This window comes from Callospermophilus lateralis, chromosome 1 (genome assembly GCF_048772815.1).
Source record: "Callospermophilus lateralis isolate mCalLat2 chromosome 1, mCalLat2.hap1, whole genome shotgun sequence".
Lineage (NCBI taxonomy): Eukaryota > Metazoa > Chordata > Mammalia > Rodentia > Sciuridae > Callospermophilus > Callospermophilus lateralis.
In genome coordinates, this window is record NC_135305.1 from 53,526,781 (window position 1) to 53,549,784 (window position 23,004).

Here is a 23,004-nt window from a genome sequence, read left to right on the forward strand (position 1 = left end):
CAGCTAGAATATGAAGGGGAAAGTCTCAAGGAAAGTAAAGACCCCCTTGGACCAATTCTTAGCTAATTTTTAATATGTTCAGGCAGCTCAAATAAAGCTAAAACAATAGAAATTTTAGCAGTTCCCCTACCCAACAAAAGTATGGAGTTTAAGTCAACTGCCCAATTAATTTTTTTCAATATTTTTCAGAGTTATGTAAGAGAAGCCAGTCTTTATAGTACATCAGTCATGACTATGATATAATCCCTAAGATCACTAAACACAATAAAAGAAAATGTGAACCATATAATATAATTAAAGACTAATAAACTTTTCATTTTAGCTACAATCAACTGACTGTAATCTGTATGGAGTAAGATACTGTCTCCAAACTTTCCTTAAAACTATAACCTTCAGATTGCATCCAGTGAATATCTAGTTTGCCTATTGCTAATATTTTAAATTTTTATGTTCCTTTTTAGAAGTCTCTGCAATCTATACCAAATATGGAAACTTAAGGAACCTGAAATGATTTTCAAATTTAGTTATAACATGGAAAAGCCTATTTAGCATTTAGTACTTGGCCTTAAGTATTTAAAATGGTTATTTATCTTATCAGTAAATGCAACTTTATAACTCTTTAAAGAAATGATCGTTTTCTCAGCCAAGGAAAATGACATAGAAAAAGACAGCAAGTTAAGATCCTTTATGTTGTATTTCTCCAAAAGTATATATTAAACATTTACTAGGTATCTGTAAAGCAGATGAAAGAGAAATGACTTTAAATGATGTACTTAATGTTGTACAATATGAAAAAGAGATATTCAGAACTATAAAAGTAATAAATAAAATATACACCAGATGTAGTCATGAATGAATCAGGACCATCTCAACATGCACTTAGAATAACCAGTAAGTGAATATTAAGACATTTATTTTGGTATCTTCATTCCTTACTATAATACATTTGAGTCTCCATTTAATATTTGAGTTCTGTAGATAAGACTCTTGAGTAACTGTAACAGATTTGTAAGCTTCAATGGAACCTTTAAAAATCCCTGAAATACATAAATTCTATCCCTAAATTGCAAGAATTTTAAGAGTTTGAAATGGAAGAGATAGTCACTTTATTTACATGAGTTCAGTTCATATATATTTTAATATTGTTCTAATAAGTGATTTGTTTCCAATATGAAAACCAAATTTAAAATAACTTGATCACCTTCTTTCAAACACAGCTGCTGACAAACCATACTCCAGGCTCCATCCTTGTGAAAAGTAAATCCAACTTTACTGAATTAGATAAAAGCCACTTAACATTAATTCAAGGAGGTTGAGCCTTTCATAAGTAGCATGAAAATATGGGTGGATGAAAACTTTGCAGGATTCTATTATTAATAGCTTTTTGTCCTGCATAGCAATGCATTGAAACAAAATATTTCAAAATATAGACTATTCCATTCTTTCCAAGCCTATTAAATTCCTTCCAAAAGTTTCATAATTCAGTCCTAGAAATGGTTGGAACTGTGAGCATATCCTGTGACCTCTACAAAAGCTTCCAGGAGATTTCAGAAAATATATCTTCTAATTTAAAAATTGATTGATTTGCCAAATGATGCAGCCAGGTTTGCTTCTCTAAAAGCTTCTGATAAGGTCTGCAAGGGAAAAAATGTAAAATTAAAAAATCACATATTTGTGGGTCAGAAGAAAGTTTAGGTAGCCCATAATTCTGTGTGTTATTAATAATTACCGGATGTGCATGGCAGACTCTAGCTATATCTTCACAGGAGGCTCCATATTCCAAAGCCAGAGCAGCTTCATTTACCATTTCTCCAGCACCCTTTAAAATAAGCCAAAAAGTAATTTTGCTTTGAGGGAAAACAACTGTGTGCTAATAGGATAGCAATTATTAAGAGAATAGAATTTTAAGTCTTGTTTGCCATTATGGCAACTGAGGAAAATTCAGGAAAAGGTGACACAGAAGAGTTTGGGCTCTGAAGCCAGATGGATTCAAATCTCTTCACTCACTACCTCAACCACTCATTGGCTCTATGTGCTTCATTTAATTTCTTCACTTCAATAATAGCACCTATCTCACAAGCCTATTATAAAAATGAAATAAGATTAATGTATATACTTAGGAAAAGCAACATAGAAAGCACTCAAATATCATATATTGTTACAACAGATACCTAGGGGAAGAATACACTGTAGACTGAGTGAAGGCTTCCCTTAGGAGGGAATAACAACAATCACCCATGCCAAAATCTGGAGGCAGAGCATTCTAGGCAGAAGATCCTACAAGCACAAAGGCCTATTATAAAAATAAGACTGATGTGGTAAAAAATTAATGAGCATAGACAGAATGAACAGAGAGACGAGGTCAGAAAGGTGAGCAGAGTAAGGCTAGATTCAGTGAGGGCTCATCTTTAACAGTTTGAAGTTTAAAAGCACCACTGGAGGGTTTTAAGCAGGGATATGGTGTGTAGTATATGTTTTAAAAGGATGATTTAGCTGTAGTATAGATGATATACTACAATATCAAGACTGTGAGAATGCTGTTGGTACCCTGGTAGAAATGATGCTCAGAAGCCTTATTCAAACTTTTGTTGATAACATCAGAATGTAAATACCAGGTGGTTTAAAATTAACCTGTAAAATAGCAATGCTTTCCAAGATTCTCAATGGAATTTCTATTTTTACAATACTCACTGGTCCTAGAATATGTGCTCCCAGTACTCGGTCTGTTGATTTCTGCCCAAGAATCTTCACCATGCCATCTGTGTCAGCATTTGTCTTAGCTCTGCTATTAGCAGCAAAGGGAAATTTTCCAACTTTATACTCAATACCCTGGTGAGACAAAAAATGAGAACTTACATAAGCACTGAAAAAATTCATCTCCATTACTGAAATCATCTACTATTTGTACAAAAAACAAATCCCAAGAAGGCAGTTGTCCAGAAAGCATACAGAAAGACCAAAAAGCGTGTTAATGAAATCTATTTTGGGTATAAATGCAAGCAAATATAAATGTATGTCCATCTATTTCAAGTCAAATATAAAAGCTCTGAAATTATTAGTTTTTTAGTATAGGCAGCTTATTCTTTCCTCTATTACTACTGATAAACCTAAAGAGTGAATGAGCTCTTTTTGATGCCAACAAAGGAAAAAATACATAAAATCTAATGTTCTCCACAATTACTAAAAAAGCATCTAGTATTGCATTAATAGTTTATCAGTCACCAGTGTCATTAGATCAATTCAAACACTGAAATAAAACTGCCCATGTTCAGAATTACCTCTTCCTTCAACTGCTCCTCTGACTTGCCAACCCACGCAACTTCGGGGTGAGTGTAAATCACTGATGGCACACAATTGTAGTCAATGTGCACAGCACCACCAGCCATTCCTTCAACACAGATAATGCCTTCATCTTCTGCTTTGTGAGCCAGCATTGGACCAGCAACCACATCACCAATAGCATAGATACTACCAAGAGATCAAAAGAAACAGTGAACTTCTGAAATCAAGGATACTCTTCACCAGTTACACCATGTTAACAAAAATGTTTCTAGGGCTGGGGGTGTAGCTCAGTGCCTCACGTGTGTGAGACCCTGGGTTCTATCCCCAGCATAATAATAAGTGAATGAATGAAGAAATAAATAACTGCACTTCTAGTTAGTAAGTCACCAAAACACATATCAAATACAGTTCTTCAACTATAAGCAATGGGAAAAATTCACTGAGTTCTTTTTTATTTTACATCTTCTAAGTACACTGTTCTTCCCCCAAGTGGATACATTTTTTTAAATATAACAAAAGTCTTATTTTTAAAACAGTGTTTGAAATAAACTTTAAAATTACTGTAAATGCCCAGCATCTGAGAGGCTGAGTTAAGAGGATCACTTGAGCCAGCTCAGGAATTCAAGACCCGCCTCAACAACACAAACCCTGTATCCAAATAAAAGAAAAAAATACATACATATACACATGAACTGAAAATGTAAATAATTACCCAACTTACTTTGGTATTTTGGTTTGGAATCTGGTATTGACTGGAATTCTACCTCTAGGATCTAATTCAATTCCAAGGTCTTCTAGTCCCAAATTCTGAGTAAAGGGTCGTCGACCAATGCAAACCAAGAGTACATCACAAGTGATAACTTCAGCTTTACCACCAGAAGCAGCTTCAATACTAAACAATAAACAGTGTATAACTGTTAAACACACATTTATAAAGATGGGTGATAGTAAGAAATTTAAAATCAAAGACTTCTCAAAGCTTGATGAAATTTCTAATAATGTTAAGTTTACTTCATTATAAGCAAACTGAGTCAGGCAATGGGAAAAATGTATACATCCTCTAGAGTTTTATCGTTAAACTCTAATAAAAACAGGCAATGTAATATACTAGTTAAAAATAGAGTCCTCAGTAGGAGGCACAGTGGCACACCCCAGCTATTTGGGAAGTGAGGCAAAGTAGCCAAATTCAAAGCCAGCCCCAGCAACTGAGTAAGACCCTTGGCAATTTAGCAAAACTCTGTCTCAAAAAATAAAAAGAACTAGAATGTCACTCAGTGGTAAAGTACCCTTGGGTTCAATCCCTAGTAACATCCAAAAAGAAAAACCACAGGTCTCAAGGGTGGGGGGCTGTGGATCAGGCTCAGTGGTAATGTGATTGATTGCCTAGGGTTTTTAAGGCCTAGGGTTCCATTCCAAGCAACACAAAACAAAACAAAAAAGCAAAAAAAAAAAATCTTAGAATCAGTTAAGAACTATTTCTGCCACTCACCAGCTGCATAACTGACTTCAGTTATTTCACTAAATTATTTAAGTATTTAATAAGTAGAACACAGACACAGTAAGCAATCTAATATCATTGATTTCTGCCTAAAAATACTATATTAATTTTACTAAACAATGGGAACTTTAAAAACTTATTGTGAACACAAATTAAGAAAAGGAATATTACAATAAGAACATTGGTTAATTTTGTCTAACACGAACTAAATCATGAATTTCAGTGCACTAAGTTGATAGATAATACTGAGTCACACAATAAGCAATAAAATCATCTTATGTTATAGAAACCCAATACATTTATTAAGCTGATCTAGTGTTTCTTAAGGTGACAAGGATGATATGTCAAAAATAAATGTACTATACTTACGAAACATCAATTTTTCCATCTGACTTTTTGGTAGCACCAGTAACTTTTGTATTCAATTTAAATTTAAATCCTTGCTTTTGAAGAATGCGTTGAAAGTTTTTAGATACCTCCATATCAATTCCGACTCCACCAACATGACCCAAAAATTCAACTGCTGTCACATCTGCACCTAGTCGTTGCCAAACTGAACCCTACAAATAACAATTTTAAAAAAAGATAAAGATTTCCATAGCAAATGTTTATTGAATCATCTTAAATAATTTACTTAAGACAGTTTCTTCTCTTGCTAATACTTTTATTAGAAAGAGGTTTAAAATGAACTCTGAAGTAAATGGGTATAACTTCATATATTCACTTATTCACTCAAAATTTATTAAGCACTAACTATGTACTACATATGCTTTTATATGCTAGGCATATATTAATGACCAAAACCCACCAAATTCCTGCCCTTGGGGCCCTTATATTATGGCAGGGGAATTAACAAGTAAAATTGATGCTAAGGGACAGTAAAGTGTTCTAAAGAAAAAGTAGAAAATAAGAATCAAAATATTAAACTGGCTTCATATTTTATCAACAATGGAAATGCTAATTTTATTCAAAGTATAATTTCAGCTGAATAGTGTTTTTGTTTGTTTGTTTGTTTGATTGATATTGGAGATTGAACCCAGGAATGCTTAACCACTAAGCCACATCCCCAGTCCGCTTTTTAAGTGCTCAGACAGGGTCTCACTAAGTTGCTTAGGGCCTTGCTAAATTCTGAGGTTCACTTTGAACTTGCAATTATCCTGTCTCAGCTTCCCAAGTTGCTGAGATTATAGATGTGCACCAATGTGCACCTGGCTGAACACTGTTTTTTTATTTTAACCATATTTTAACAATTAGCATAACTTCTGAACAACTGCATAATATACACATGACAAGCAAGATGAATGTCATTTTATAGCATTAAATAATAAAGTATGATAAACAAAGAACATACCCTTTGCACAAAATTATATTAAAAAAATCACCTAGTATGAAGAATAATATTGGCCAAATTATATTGCTATATTGTGTGCATGTACTAATGTGACAACAAATCCCATCATTATGTACAACTATGATGCACCAATAAAAAAAAATGGAGGAACAAAATCACCTAGTGATTTAATTTAAAATTAGCTAAAAATTTACTCTTTCAATTAGGTTCGTACATTCATTTTACAAATTTCATAAAATTTTGAGGTGAGAGCTGGGTTAAAAAGAGGCAATACACAGTCACTAAAAATCCAACAGTGAGACTATACAAAGATTAACTTAAAATGCATCCTGAACCTAAAACCCAAGAATATAAAACTTCTAGAAGAAAACACAGAAGACAATCTTAGATCTAAAAGCACAATCCATAAGACAAACAAGCAAAAGATAAATGGGACTTCATCAAAATTAAAAACTTAGAAATATTAAGAACACAAAAGCAAAAGCCAGACTTTTGCTAAGATCTGCAAAATATTGCAAAAAATCTATGTGATAAAGGATTTAGATATAGAATACACAAGGAACTCTCCAAACTCAATTGGAAAAAAAAAATGCACCAATAAAAAACACACAAAATACTGGAACAGACACTTTCATCAAAGATGAAAACAGATGCAATTATGCACAAACATAAACTCTCAAGACTACAAGTCACTAGAAAAATGTAAATTAAAACCACACTAAGAGCAGGGCGCAGAGGCGCATACCTGTAATCCCAGTAGCTTGGGAGGGTGAGGAAGGAGGATCCCATATGAACAGCTACCCTCAGAAATTTAGCAAGGCCCTAAGCAACTTAGTGAGAACCTGTCTAAAAATAAAAAAATAAACAGGGCTGGAGATGTGGTTCAGTGGTTGAACACCCCGGGGTTCAATCCTTGGTCCAAAAAAAATATATGGACAGTACTAAGTATTAGTGAGGAAAAAGAGAAATTGAAACATGAATCACTGGTCATGATGCAGTCACCATTTTGGAAGGTATTAAAAAAATACACAGAATTATTATGTGACTGAACAATCACACTCTTAGGTACATAACCATTAGAAATGAAAACACAACTACATAAAAACTTATCCATGAATATTTATAGCACTGTTATTCATGATAGTCCTTCAAGAGAAACAACCTAAATGTCTATCAATTGATGAATATAGGTAACAAAATGTATAATATCCATAGAATGGAATATTATTCAGTTATAAAAAGATATTAGTATAGACAGCATGCTACAACTTGAATGAATTTTCAGAACATTATGTTAAGTGAAAGAATCCATACACAAAATGCTACATATTGTATGATTCCACTGATAAGAATATCCAGATTAGGAAATCTATAGACATAGAATGTAGATGAGTTTCCAGGAAGGGAGAAATGGATAAATGACTGCCAATGGGCACCTGTTTTTTTTTTTTCCCTCAGGTGAGGAAAATGTTCTAGCTATGCAATGTGATAACTATACAACTGTGAACTCTGAACTAAAACCACCAAATCAAACCCTTTAAATGGGAGAATTATACAATATGTAAATTAGATCTCAATAAAGTTGTTTAAATGCAACAGCACTCTTCTGAAACTAAATTAGAATAATAAGAAATAGTAGGAGTGTGGAAAGAGTAAGCAGCATTATCTTGGAGTAGTATCACTCAAGTAGGGAATGATAAACACAGATAAGTTCATCTATCCTAAACTGATTCCAAAACTCCAATAATATCCATCATTTATTTATAGAGCTTATTACATGCCAGGCATTGTTTTAAATGTGTCACTTTATTAAAACCTGACAATAATCCTATAAGCTACATAGGATTTGTATCACCATTATGAAGAACTAGTTCAGAGAGGCTTATTAATTTAACAAGAACACAAAGTCAATAAAAAGCAGAGCTGAAATTCAAATTTAAATATGTACTATTCCAAAACCTATGTTCTCTTTTTCTTGTGGGGTAGGGAATGTGGGGCAGGGTAGGGAGTTCTGGGGATTGAACCCAAGGGCACTTGACCACTGAGCTACATCCACGCCCCTTTTTATTTTCAGACAGGGTCTCACTAATTGCTTAAGGCCTCACTAAACTGCTGAGGCTGGCCCTGAACTTGGGATCCTCCTGCCTCAGCCTCCTGAGTTGCTAGGATTACAAGCATGTGCCACAATGCCTAACAAAACTTAGAGAACTGGGAATTTTTTTCACTTGACATGCTAGGAATTGAACCCATTTTAGGGGAGTGCTCTACCACTGATTTACATTTCCAGCCCTCTAAATCCTATGGTCTCCACCACCAAAACCAAAGCAGGCAGGCAAACCGTAAAAAATAAAAATACAGTCATATAAAAATCTTTATGAAAAAGGAAAGAGATATGACTATACAGTAAATTCCCTAAGTTTTTAAAAAGATGTGAAAACTAATTCAATACAATAAAAAAACATCTAAAACATTGTGTCAGAATGTCTGAAAATGACCTAAGATTTTATGGTTTGGTGAGAGGTAATCCCCCTAAAGCTCACAAGTGAGACAATGCTGACTTTTGAAAGATATTTATTTATCAACAAATATTTATTGAGCAATAACAAAAACTAATACAGGAGTACTTATTATATATTGGCTACGGTGTTTGGTTCTAAAGATATACAGTGAATGAAACAGTCCTGATATCTGCCCCCTGGAATTTAAGATTTAATGAAATGATAGGAAACAAGCAGTATCAAGAAAGTGAGATAAATAAAAAACTGACCTTCTGGGTGCAATGGAACATCCAGCAAGAGCACCCCAGAACTCTGGGGTAATAAAGGCAGGGCTTACAAGAATGCAAGGACTGGTAAGGAGTATCCCAAACAGAAGGAAGGTCTACCAATAGAGAGAGATCAAGGTGTATTCAGGAACTGATACACAGATAGACCCAGAACACAGCTTGAGAGGGAAAGGTGCTAATAAAGCTAGAGATATAAGCCAGTGCCAGATCATTTTTAAACCACATCAAATTTGGATTTGTCCTAATAACAATAGGAAGTCACTGAAAAATTTCAAGCAGGGAAGGGACATGATTAAATTTGTGTTAGAGAAAGATCACCCTAGCTACTATGATGAGAAAAGACTAGAAAAACCTAAGAAAATGCAGGACACAAAGGCAGGGGAGAAATCAATGTATAATTCTAATCTTCCTGCTTACCTCTATATGGATGGCAGTACCATTTATTGAGGTAGAAATGTTAGAAGAGAAACAGATTTGGATTTATTTGGGGTGAAGAGGGAGAATGGGCACAGGAAGGTGAAATTACATTTACTTAACAGAGTGCTTGTTACATACACAAATGGAGACGTTGGTACATTCAGATATGAACGTCTAGAGGCAAGGAGAGAGGATTAGGTTACAGATATTATAACTAGAGTGAGAGTAATATTCTGTGAAAGACAAAAAGAGTCTAGGAGAAAACCTGGAAAGAGTATTACAATTAAAGGGACAGCAAGAAAGGAAAGGTACAGATGAAGTCAACTCAAAGGATAGATATAAAATCAGCAGAATACAGAAACAGAGAAGCTAGAGAGTTTTAAAGACAAGAAATCACAACGCTGACTGCTGCAAAACAGTAGTCCACTGGACTGAGCAATAAATCTAGTCATGTCCTTATCAGAAGCAATCTATTGATACCATGAACTGAGGGATGTGTGGGAGCTGATAAAAAAGAGCAGAGACAACTCTTTCAACAACTGTGGTAGTGAAAAGGTGAGAGGAAAATTAGCTGAAAGGTCTGAGATCAAGAGAAGGCTTATTTATATGTACGTAAGCCTATCTTTGCAAGCATGGATGCACCTGAGCATGTGTGGAGGGGTGTATATATATATATATATATATATATATATATATATACACACACATATATATATACACATGTAGAGGCAAGCTCAACTATAAATGAAAAGGGAGAAGGAGCAGGAAAGAGTTGAAAAACTGAAAAATACAAGAAAGAATAAAAATCATAAAACCAAGCTCCTGAGAAGGAAAAAAATGATGTGCTACCAAGCTCAGGTGAAGGTATTAATCACAGAGAAAACAGCATTTCCATAGTAACAAGAAGGAGAGCAAAAGGATAGTTGCAAAAACAGCTAGTAAGGTCATTTTCAAATGTGGGGCATCAAGGGGAGGAAGTTGTCATCCCAAGGGGAGGGAGTTGTCATCTCATGGTTTCTCTTTAATGTGTTCTTTAGGAGAAAAGGAGATCTGCAGGCAAAAGACAATGTACTAGCAGAGGTATGAAAAAAGTGAGAAAGAAAACAGCCACTCCAAGATCAGGACAGTGTACCAGTGGGGGGAGTTATGGGTGGTTACCCAGGCTGAAGAACCTGTTAAGGTTTGTGACCAAAGAATTTATATAGGCATGAATCCATAGGATTTACCTTTCTCCAGAAAAAACAATGGGAATAGCATTAAAAAGTCATACAGCTGCATACAACAAGAGTTGAATTAAACTATTTCTGCCAAGCAATATAACAGAACCACTGAGGCAAGTGACACCATATAAGAGAGTGGTTAAAGTGATAGACTATGTAAACTGATAAAGAAAGCATTCATGACAGGAAAAAGCAAATGGCAAAAACATACAGGATTTCTGGAATAGAAAATATGGAGTATAAAGTACACTGAGAGTAACTGAGCAAAAATAAAGAAGATTGTGGTTACAGAATAAAATGTCTGAATTTATGATTTCAGAAACAGAGCAATTCTTGGTGATGAAAAGTACAATGGTCCTAGAAGAGGATACCTAAAATGAAGGGAAAAGGTCACTGGAAATATGTGGAAAGTTGCCAGATGGACAGAAAGGGTGAAGTTATGAAACAAGCAGAAGGTATGAAACAGCATGGTGCTCAGAGAACTCCAAGTTGTCTAATAATTATAAAACATAAATTAGGAGGGAGCAAAGAGCCAGGGCAGGAAGGATGTGTAAGAAGCATAGTCTTCAACTGGAATGCAATTTTGCTCAGAATAATAGACATCTTTTAGCATCTAGGGCTGTCAAATTAAAAAAGAATTAGCCATGGGCCTCTAATCCAGCGGCTCAAGAGGCTGAGGCAGGCAGATCACAAGTTCAAAGCCAGCCTCGGCAAAAAGTGAGGATCTAGGCAACTCACTGAGACCCTGTGTCTTAAATAAAATAAAAAAATTGAGCTGGGAATATGGCTCAGTGGCTACTGCCCTGAGTTCAATCCCAGTACCCTTCCCCCATCCCCACCCCCCAAAAAATTAGATTATCTTCAAGGAATAGAAAGGGTGGAAGAAACAGAGAAGCTGACTATAAAATATAGGAGAATGTTCTAATTATTAATGATCTAAATAGGGTGTCTCAGAAGAAAAAGTATATTCATTATTACTAGAAGTGTTTAAGCAAAACTCAACACTAATAGGCTTATACAAGAATAAAACAGGGGCTTTAAATCCAACTCCATGGAGGTAGTAAGAGAAAGACACCACTTACCAATTCTACACCAATTACTCCTGCACCAATAACAACCATCTTTTCTGGAACTTTTTTTAAAGATAAAGCACCTGTAGATGACACTATTGTATCTTCATCAATCTATAATAAGAAAAGCAAAAGACACAATCAAAATTTCTTGGAAAAAATACAATAATTTATAAACTGCTATCTCATTCCATAAAAATCACTGAAAAAATTAAGAGCTTTTTTTGAAGTATCTATGACTTCTATATGACCAATTTCATCAAATTACATTAAAAATGCTAACCTTAAATCTTACTATTTAGCATTCCAAAACAAAAAGAATTTTAGCTTTAGATTGAACTCCTATATATCTTAATATAAAATGTTATGTTATCTGGTCAAATTCACTGCAGAATAAGTAAGATAAGTAACTTTATAAATCCTAATGATTGTCAAAAAATATATTTCAGCCAGAAATCTCTCATTCAAAAAATTCATAAATTAGATAAAGTAAAGTAAACTGGGAATTGAACTCAGGGGCACTCTACACTGAGTTACATTCTCAGATCTTCTTATTTTTATTTTGACAGGGTCTTGCTAAGGAGAATGGCCTTGAACTTCCAATTCTCCTCCCTCAGCCAAGTAGCTGGGATTACAAGCTTAGACCGCTGAGCGTAACTTATAAAACTTATTTCTACAGAAAGGGTACAACAGGTGTAAATTTATAAAGCATACCGTGATTCCAGGAAAAGGAGTAACTTCTGAACCTGTAGCTATAAGAATGTTCTTTGTATCAACAACCTGAGTGCTGCCATCGGCTTTCGTAGCTGTGACCTGATTCTTGCCAGTTATCTTTCCATATCCATTGACGTGAATAACCTTTATAATGTTTATAAATTCACAAAGCTTAAAATGATTTTTTCTTACAAACATGAGTAACAGGAAAAAAATATTCAGTAATTAATTTAAAATACAAAATGCTTCTGTACTTTAAAAAATTGTTGTACATGTCAGGGAAATCTATTTCTGGTTATTACTGTCTTTAAATTAAGCAAATATCCCCCAGTAGGCAAGTTCGAATAACACCACTGTATTAACTTAATGTATAATGTTTAATGTGCATATAAAATTAAACAGAAATCTACAAGATGAACACCAACCTTATTTTGTTTGAATAAGTGGGCAATTCCACCTGTTAAAGCTTTTACTGCAGTATTCTTCTGCTCCATCATCTTCTCTAAATTCAAGCGAACTTCAGACACTGTAATTTGTTAAATAAACCTTAAGTCTACAGCTAAATTCTTGAAGCAATGTGTGGTATATTTTACTAATCAAGGTCTGAAAAATTGGTTTAATGCTGATAGAACTGCATAAAAATCAGAATTAAAATTTTTAAATCTAATAGCTAGCTTAAAAATCACAGAAGACAAAAGCCAACATATCATATCACAATAACAGAGCTTATTAAACATTGTACTATGTATATCGGAGGTAAAAATGCAGTGCAAAATAAAATATGAGTAATATATTTGTTTTTTAGCATATATACAACACCTCTATAGTCAGTGATTGCCTACATACGGTCCTTTCTCTCAGAAACCTACTGCTATAAAGGAAAAAATGAGGGCTGGGGATGTGGCTCAAGTGGTAGCGTGCTCGCCTGGGATGCGTGCAGCCCAGGTTCGATCCTCAGCACCACATACAAACAAAAGATGTTGTGTCCGCCGATAACTAAAAAATAAATATTAAAAAAATTCTCTCTCTCTCTCTCTCTCTCTCTCAAAAAAAAAAAAAAAGGAAAAAATGAAGGACAAGTTAATAACTCAAGGTATATTTAGGTCTTTCCTAGAAAACTTCAGGGGGATAACAATAACTAGAAAGAAAGGGGGAAAACAACCCCAAAAAGTATGGAAGAAGACCCATCAAATTCAATTGTTACAAAATATCCTCCTTTTATTCTACTATGCCTCATCCCTCTCTATCTCCTTGGCCCTTTCTACTACAACAATTTGAGGAAGCCTTCCCTCCTTTATCTGTTCACCAAACTCAGGAATCCAGTTTCCCCAGGTTCTCAAGATGTTAGGGAAATGAAAAATAAGAATTTACAACAAAATTAGTAGACATCTGGCAAAAGTCTGCAAAGGAAAAAAAGATACCATGGAAAAAAATCTGGATCTAAATAATCTTAAGTAAATCTCTACATTTTTAAGATTTGTTATCTTCCTCTTCCCTCATTAAACATCTATTCACAAATACTAGCCATATAAAAGTATTTAGCAAGAAGAATCAAGTATGCCCCAAAATGCTGCTAAATATAAAAAGTATACTTACTTTCAATTCCCCGAGATGCAAAATCTTTTCCATGGGCCATATGATAATAGTGAGAATTATTCAACAATGCCTAAAAAAAGCAACAAGACAAAATTATCAATTACTCTCTACAATCAAAAAGCACTTATGAAATGAGGTTCTCTACATGTCTTATGTACTAGTACATAAGACTACACCAGTTCACATTATCTTCTTATGTAATTAATCTAAGACAAATAATAATGACATAAAAAATTCAACCAACAAGAACGGAAAACAAAAAAACTACTTTCTTTAAAAGCACAAGTGTAAGAACATGCCTCTACATGGCAGATAAAAAAGGCAGTCATGTTCATTCTTCATAGAACTAGAAAAAAACAATCATGAAATTCATTTGGAAAAATAAGAGACCCAGAATAGCCAAAGCAATCCTCAGGAAGAAAAGTGAAGCAGGAGGCATCACAATACCAGACCTTAAACTATACTGCAGAGCAACAGTAACAAAAATGACATAGTATTGGTACCAAAATAGATATGCAGACCAATGGTACAAAACATAAGACACAGAGACAAACCCATATTAAATACGGTTATCTCATACTAGACAAAGGCACCAAAAACACAGACTGAAGAAAAAATAGCGTATTCAACAAATGGTACTGGGAAAACTGGAAATCCATATGTAGCAAATGTAATTAAACCCCCTATTTCTCACCCTGCACAAAAATCAACTCAAAGTTAATCAAAGACCTAGTTAGACACTAGAACAGAGACCCTGTGTATAACAGAAGAAAAAGTAGGCCCAAATCTTCATCATGTTGGCTTAGGACCTGACTTCCTGAACAAGACTCCTAAAGCGCAAGAAGTAAAATCAAGATTCAATAAGTGGGATGGATTCAAACTAAAAAGCTTCTTCTCAGTACAGGAAACAATCAATAACATGATGAGAGAGCCTACAGAATGGGAAAAAAATCTTTACCACACGCACCTCAGATAGAGCACTAATCTCCAGGGATATATAAAGAACTCAAAAAACTTACATTATATAAACAAATAACCCAATCAATAAATGAGTTAAGGAACTGAACAGATATTTCACAGAAAAAGAAATACAATTGATCGACAAACATATTTTAAAAAGTTCATTATCTCTAGCAATTAGAGGAATGCAAATCAAAACTATGCTAAGATTTCAGCTCACTTCAGTCAGAATGGCCATTATCAAGAATACAACCAATGGGCTGGGGTTTTGGCTCAGTGGCAGAGCACTTGCCTCATACATGTGAGGCACTGGGTTCGATCCTTAGCACCACATAAAAATAAATAAACAAAATAAAAATACTGTGTCCATGTATAACTAAAAATATTTTTTAAAAAAAGAATACACGCAATTATAAGTGCTGGCAAGGATGAAATTGATGCAAGCAGTATGGAGATACCTCAGAAAACTTGGAATGGATCCACCATTTGACTCAGCTATCTTACTTCTCAGTTTATACCCAAAGGATTTAAAATCAGCATATATCAGTGACACAGCCACATCAATGTTTACAGCAGCTCAATTCTCAACAGCTAAACTATGGAACCAATCTAGATGCCCTTCAACAGATAATAGATAAAGAAAATGTATATATATATACACAAACGGACTATTACTCAGCCTTAAAGAAGAATGAAATTATGGCATTTGCAGGTAAATGGATGGAACTAGAGAATACCATGCTAAGTGAAATAAGCCAATCCCCAAAAAACAAAAACCAAATGTTTTCCCGGATAAGCAGATGCTGATCCATAGTGTGGCAGGAGTATAGGAAAGAATGAAGGAACTTTGGTTTGTGTAGAGGGAATGAGGGGAGGGGTGGGACTGTTGGGATGGGAAGGATAGTAGAATGAGACAGAAATTATAACCCTATTTACATGTATGATTACACTACTCTGCACTATGTACAGCCAGAAGAATGAGAAATTGTGCTCCATTTGTGTACAATATGTCAAAATGCATTCTATTGTAAAATAATTAAATAAAAAAAGAAAAAGGCAGTCATATTTACATACATAAGGACCTAATAGGATTTACTATTCATTATCTGCTTCATTAGAAAAGAAAACTATGAAGAAAAAGAAAATGGATCATCAGATTTTAAATGGAAAGATTAGGTATTCATAGAAAAAGCTATTTCAGGAATGAGTGGCAGGCTGGTGATAGCACTGTTTTACAAAGAAAACAATGTGTCTTTCGTAATCTTACTTGGGTCATTTACTTTTTATTAACTGTATTAAGTTAGTAAGAAGTAAATGACCCCAGTAAGTATTAAGTTATTATTAATAATATTAATTATTAAATTATTATCTAATAATAACTGTATTAAGCTATTATTAGTAATAATAATAATAATCTAGTCTCAATAATCTAGTCTAATAATCTAGTCTCAATACATCCTTATATTTTGTGGCCAATGAAAAAAACATCTCTGCACTATTCAAAATACACGCTCACCTTAGAAGGAATACAACCAACATTCAAGCAAGTTCCACCAAGTGTTTCATTTTTCTCAATGCACACTGTCTACAACCAAAGAAAATATCAGTTAACTGCATGAAATTTGCAAAGTTTCAGTTCACCAAAATTCTAAATGCATCTGTCTTAATTGTTCTGCAAAACAATCTATTTGAACTATTTTTCAGGGACTAACACATAGATAACTTTAAAATTCATCATTTGAATAAAAAAACACAAGTTAGCTTCAAAATGAATTACTCTAAAAGGTATTTTTTTTAACATTACCATATATATGCTTTTACTTCTATCACTGTATCTTCTAAAATGTGATTAGAAGCTCAAGTGAAAAGTTTCAGGAGGAAAGGAAAAACGAAGGGTCTTACTTTCAATTCCTTCAGAATACTACAACCAAATAAACCCTCTATCAGTCTCAGGGTTACAAATAATCTATAGAGTTAAGAAATTATTTATTATGTTTCTACCTGCAAAGTATTTTGTGAATATGATCTACCTGTCCTGTTTGCTTTTGTTTGAAAGCAAATCAACATCTAGTTTAATCTTACCTTAAAGCCTAACTGGGCAGCTTTAATGGCAGCAACATATCCTCCAGGACCAGAACCTATCACTGTTACATCAGCATCAACTATAATAAAAGAAAATTGATGTAAAATAGTAAGTTGCTTAATACTTACCAAAAGGTGCTATTAAAAAAAAAAAACCCAAGATTTAAATCTCCAAGAAAGTGCCAATAACCAGCATTTTCTAAACAATATTCCTATTAACTTGACATTCTTTGATCCTACTAAATATGGCACAAATTAAAATTTTCATTTTTTAATTTTAAATTTCATTTTTATTTTCAATTATTTATTATAGCACATGAAAATACAACTATAATATTACTGGTATCCAGTGACCTTGCTAAATTCTGTAGTTTTCCTTAATGATAACTGACAGGAATTTAGAACACTGGAAGATAAGTCTATATAAAGGAAAGAGACTATCTTTGGAATCTGAAATAATACTTCAAACTTCTGCTCTGCCACTTACTAATGTCTGATCATGGCCAAGTGACTTCGACTTTCTGTAAGATGAGGAAGATAAGCATGGAATAAATATGACATTTCAAAGAAGAAACAAGAGGTTCAGAGAGGTCAACTGACTAGCCAAATAAATCATCTAGCAACTGAATGGCAAGGCAAAACCAAGCTATTTCTACTAATAATAAATTTCCCATTATTTAATACTATTCCATTCCTTAATTTCAGCCACCGTAAACTAAAATTCCAGAGAAGAACAATTGAGCTTTATAATTACTAGGTATATGACTTTAGGTGAGTAATTTAACCTGCTTTATGTTTGTTCCTCCATCTACAAAATAAAGACCACAAAAAATATATATAATTTACAGCATCATAACACAAAATAATGTACATTGGGACCTGAAAGAGGATGTTTTTTAATTGTCAGTGGCCTTAATTTCCAGTGTACAGTCACACTCTCCCACACTCACACTCTATGATCTCACCTGAAATTGCTCATCCTCTGAAATCCTGAATTGTAATACTTCACTTTCTGATCAAAACCCTACAATCTCCTAATCCATAAAGAAAAAGAAATATAACAACAGATTTGAAGTAAAACAACCCCGGGTTCAAATATGAGCTCTATCAGCCCTAAATCTTTGGATAAATTATTTAATCTCTCTGGACTTTGATGTAACATATGGATAATAATAAGGATGATATCTATAACCCAAGGATTGTAAGGACAGGGAGAACATAAGTCAAGACCCTAAAAAATGGATGGAACTAGAGAATATCATGCTAAGTGAAATAAGCCAATCCCAAAAAAACAAAAGATGAGTGTTTTCTGACAGGCAGATGCTGCTCCATAGTGGGGCGACGGAATAGGGAAGAATGAAGGAACTTTGGTTTATGGAGAGGGGAATGAAGGGAGGGGTAGGCCTGTGGGGATGCAACTTTAGTCTTGCAGTCTCCAGTATTATTCCCATCCTCCATAACACCATATACTGCTACACTGCTACCCTTGTTCTAGTCCTGCTAAAGACTAACTAAGATCTTACTCTCTTGCTCTTCACTGATTTCCCTGTCTCTTACTGGAAAAAGTTCAGGTTAGTAATTGTTACACTCACATCTTTTCTGTCACTATTTCTCAAATCTCATATCCCATTCAGTTTACCCAGGAAGCTTCAGCAGAAGTGTTAGCTTACATACACAGAATTATACTGGTCTATCTGTTCCATCTACCCAAAATCAAATACTAAGAGCATGTATTTCATGAAGTTCTTGTGATATATATGATGCATGGTCCTGGTTCTTATATCTAATTAGAGAAAGAATTATAATAAAGTCAAAATCTGAGAGAGAAAAAGAAGAGAAATTACATCAAATTAGAAAAAAAAATTACATCAAAATAGAAAAAATTATATAAAAATAGAATTACATCAAAATAGGGAAAAAAAAAAAAAAAAGGTCAGTGGACTAGATGAAAGGGACTAAGGGGGAGGGAGAAGAGATGAGGCGGAAAAACAGCAGAATGAATCTGACCTAACTTTCCTATGTACCTATATGAATATACCACAGTGAAATTTCACCATCATGTACATCCATAAAACACTTAAAAAAAAAAAACTAAAAATAAATAGTAGAAAGATAAGTAGAGTAGAGGGCCTGAACAACTTAGCAAGACCCTGACTCAAAATAAAAAGTGCTGGGGATGTAGCTCAGTGGTAAAGTGCCCTCAGGTTCAATCCCCAGTACCAAAAAAAAAGAAAAAAGTTATCAGTGTTAGTATAATTCCATTAAAACCTAAGTTTCTGCTCAAGGAATATCTACACATATAAAAGCAATAAATCTTTGTTAAATAACTCCAAAGATAAAGATTTAGCCATGAAAAGTATGCTTAAGAAATAAAAAACTAAAGTTTATCTTATATAAGTTGAGAATAATAAGTAATATTTCCATTTAACAAAAGAGACATAGGGTATAATGGATCCAACATTTTCCTCCCACCATCAAGTTAATATTTTTTTAATATTTATTTTTTAGTTTTAAGTGGACACAATATCTTTATTTTACATTTATGGGGTGCTGAAGATCGAACCCAGTGCCTCCTGCATGCTAGGCCAGCACTCTACCACTGAGCCACAACCCCAGCCCAAAGTTAATATTTTTTTAAAAAAGATTTCTGGACCTATTCAAAGCTAAAATAAATTACTCACTGTTGGTTACTTGGGACTAGAATCCTCTGCCCCAAACTTTCTTCTAAGAATAAAACATCTGAAATAACAGTTTGATAATACTTAAGGATTTAGGATAAAATTATTTCACAGAATGCAGGGAGACCGACTGTCACAATTACCACTAGCTAAAAGTTTCTACAATGAGGTTTTATAAGACATATAATTTTTTACTTATAATCCAATTAGGTGAGTCCGGTAAAGATCAAACAGATAATTCCAAATAATCAATATCCATATTAGGAAGTTAAAAAAAAATCTCAATTTTTATTTATATACTTCACGTTTTAAAAGTATGAAGAAGAAAATTCCATAATCCACAGCTTCCTTTTAGGTACATCCTGCTAGTTTTTAAAAGGTGCTTTTGATAAACCCATAAAGATTTTCATCCAGGACACCAAAAATCATTTCACCATTCTAAATTGTTAAAACAACCAACACAATATTACCCAGTAGGCAAAATCAATTAATTGTTTAAATTGCAAATATAGAAAATTGCTCCTCAGTTCAAAATCTCTCAGTTGTTCCCATCATACTTGGAGTCAAACCCACACTACTTGGCCTGATTTACAAAGCTTCCATTATATGATCCTTGCCAACATCTCTGATTTTACATTCTGAGGGTCTCTGCACAAGCTGCATAAGCATTCTTGCTATTCCTGAAACCTCACAAGCTAATTCCCATTTCAGACCTTTCTCACTGCAGAAATAACCCTCTCACTCCTCTTTCCACTGAGGGCCCTGCTCAGACATCATCTGCTCAAAAAGGTGTTCCCTGACACCTTATCTTAAATAGTCTTACTCCAGTTACTGCTTTTAGTTTCAATTACCTCCTCGGTACTTATCTGTTACTTATGTATTATTTGTCTTTTATTACCAGCTTATTAAGTTTCATAAGAGCAGGGCTTTGCCTTGTTCACCACCCAAAAGACTCTAGGTGCTCAATAAACATTTCAGTGAATAAATACATAAACAAATGAATTCTAGCACAGATTACTTATAATTCAATATTCACCTACTTTTACATTAAAACACAAACAAACTGTCAGTTAATTCTAGTACTGTTGTACTAGGTACTTACTTGACTGATCAGCATAAGTTCTCAGAGGCACTGCAGAAACTCCCTGTAGGCCATGGCATATTCGATTGAAATGGCCTCTCTAGAAATGAGGAGAAATTTTTCTATTATGTAAAATACAAATCATAGAACTAATGAAGACTTATGAAAGTACAACAACTTTGGGCAAATAAATCAAGCACTGCTTTTCAATGTATCTTCTACTAGCACACAGAAGTAATATCAATTTCTCTTTGTTGGTCATCATCTTCACTTTTCACAATCCCAGCTTACTATACTTATTTTTCATTTCAGATATTCAACAAATCATTTCATATTGAACCTAATAAAAGTGATATTATTAATTTTTCAGAAAGCATGGCTAATTTTTTGTGCTGGGGATCATTAATGCCATAATTAAAGCTGAAATTTCAAATTCAAGGACTTGAATAATTCATCTGCATTACAACAATTATTTTACTTGTAACTATGGTTTCCTACTCTACCCTACCAAGTACATACAGTCCCTATTTACTTACGTGTTTTGAGCCATCAACTAGGAACTGCAAATTAGACAAGGTATTCAAGAAAATGCACTAAAAATGTACTCTTATTCTGTAGTTACTGTAGTTCCACAAACTGCATCTTAATGTCAACCTCTACAAACCTAAGGCTATCATTTCCTAAAAAGAGCAACACCTGCCCCTATCAAATGGGAGGCAAATGGGAGGCAGTGACAAAAATCTACTCTGATGTAGTAATATTCTCTATTCCAAGGCAACTCTTGCACCTGAAGTAAAGAAAGCAAAGAAGAGTGTCAATTCTGAATTTACTCACTGCTCTGCCTCTCTTTAAAAAGCTTGACTTTCGGCATGTTTCACTTACTTTCAGGAACACAGATACCTCAGGTTTGAAAGTTTGATTGCTATATTATCTTTAAGTTCTTGTAGTACTCAGCTCTGAACCAGATACATACAATTTGGCTGTATTTGGTATATGAATGAAACGATAACCCGATGCAATTAAAAATACAAGCCTGTTGGAGGACCTGAGGGTTGGCAATGGACACTAGTTCAGAGCTACAAACACAGAGGCCCTCATAGAAATCTTCTAGCGCTATATGTTGGGGTAACCCCAAGGTTACTAAACAGCAGAAAATTAGGCCACTCGGGGGTCAGGATTAGGACTACGAAAAAGGTATGAAGAGCCAAAGTGAGAAGGATGGTTTACACTTTCCCTGCCAAAGTGAAGGCCTATGGGAGACCCATACGCCCCTGAGCCCAGGGGATGCAGTGTGTGAGACCGCTGGTCGCCACACACTAGCGGGGACTGTACACAGCCCGGGCCCGCCTCTCAGCTGCCGCTATCGGAAAACCAGCGGTGACCAGCAAGCCAAACCCGAGTCAAGAGAGGACTCTCGCCAGGGCGCCGGCCTCTCCCACCACCATCGGAAAGGCCGCGTCCTGGTCCTGTGAGCGAGCTCTTCGTACTTCAGGCTCAGCTCAACCCCAGCCAGTTGGCTCTCACCTTGGCCAAGGAGCAGTACACACGACTCCAACTCTGCATTTTTCCCCCGTACTTTCCTTTTCGCCAATCCTTTCACCTCCGCTGAGCCGCCCCACTGCTATTCCAAGGTCTCCCCACCCTGCGCATGCACTAGTGAAGCCTACGTCATCACCCGGGCGCAGAGCGATTGGCCTGCGGGGTCGAGGTGTTCTTGTCAGGTTAGGCGTCGTAAGCTGCCGTAAAAAAACATAGTGCTTTGTGGCAGCGGAGCGTTACGCTATCATTTTAGAGGAAGCTGTCAAAACGTCCGGAGCTGCTTTGCAATTTTATACTTGGAGAATGAAATAAACAAATAAAACTATCGTTTGCCCAATACAGGATGCAAAAAGGAAAGCTTGACGAGTTTACAAGTTGTTGGTTGTGCTAGACTTTCCTCGGCACTTTCCATAAGCATTATCTCACTTTGTAATAAACATGTGGGGTACTACTAGCCTCACTTTTTTGGATGAGGCCCAGAGAGGTTAAACAAACAATACCGTCAAGATCTCGCAAGGGAAAAATATCTGCAGCCAAAAGTACAAGACTTTTGGTTTTGATTACTGCTTTATAAATTCTCCCTCAAGTGCTATACGAGGGATGGGGCCACAGACTTTTGCATCACAAGCAGCCTGCTCTAGGTAATTAACTAGCAATATATAGGAAACACCTATCGTCTATTTCCTCATTTGGGAGATAACACCTCCCTTGTAAACAAAGGGTAGGATGGT

At 34.9% G+C, this 23,004-nt stretch overlaps 1 protein-coding gene across 1 annotated transcript; it reads right to left on the bottom strand.

Moving 5' to 3' along the window:
• Nucleotides 1–896: 896 nt before the first annotated feature.
• Nucleotides 897–22,400, bottom strand: Dld (dihydrolipoamide dehydrogenase). The gene is made up of 14 exons (XM_076834465.2): nucleotides 22,259–22,400; nucleotides 20,756–20,834; nucleotides 16,976–17,055; nucleotides 16,410–16,478; nucleotides 13,934–14,003; nucleotides 12,763–12,863; nucleotides 12,338–12,481; nucleotides 11,636–11,737; nucleotides 5,150–5,340; nucleotides 4,004–4,174; nucleotides 3,279–3,468; nucleotides 2,692–2,829; nucleotides 1,730–1,819; nucleotides 897–1,634 (listed from the first exon to the last, which is right to left on the bottom strand). Exons 1-14 carry the CDS (start codon nucleotides 22,295–22,297, stop codon nucleotides 1,569–1,571), a joined length of 1,530 nt encoding a protein of 509 aa, XP_076690580.2. The 5' UTR covers nucleotides 22,298–22,400; the 3' UTR covers nucleotides 897–1,568.
• Between the last annotated feature and the right edge of the window lie 604 nt (nucleotides 22,401–23,004).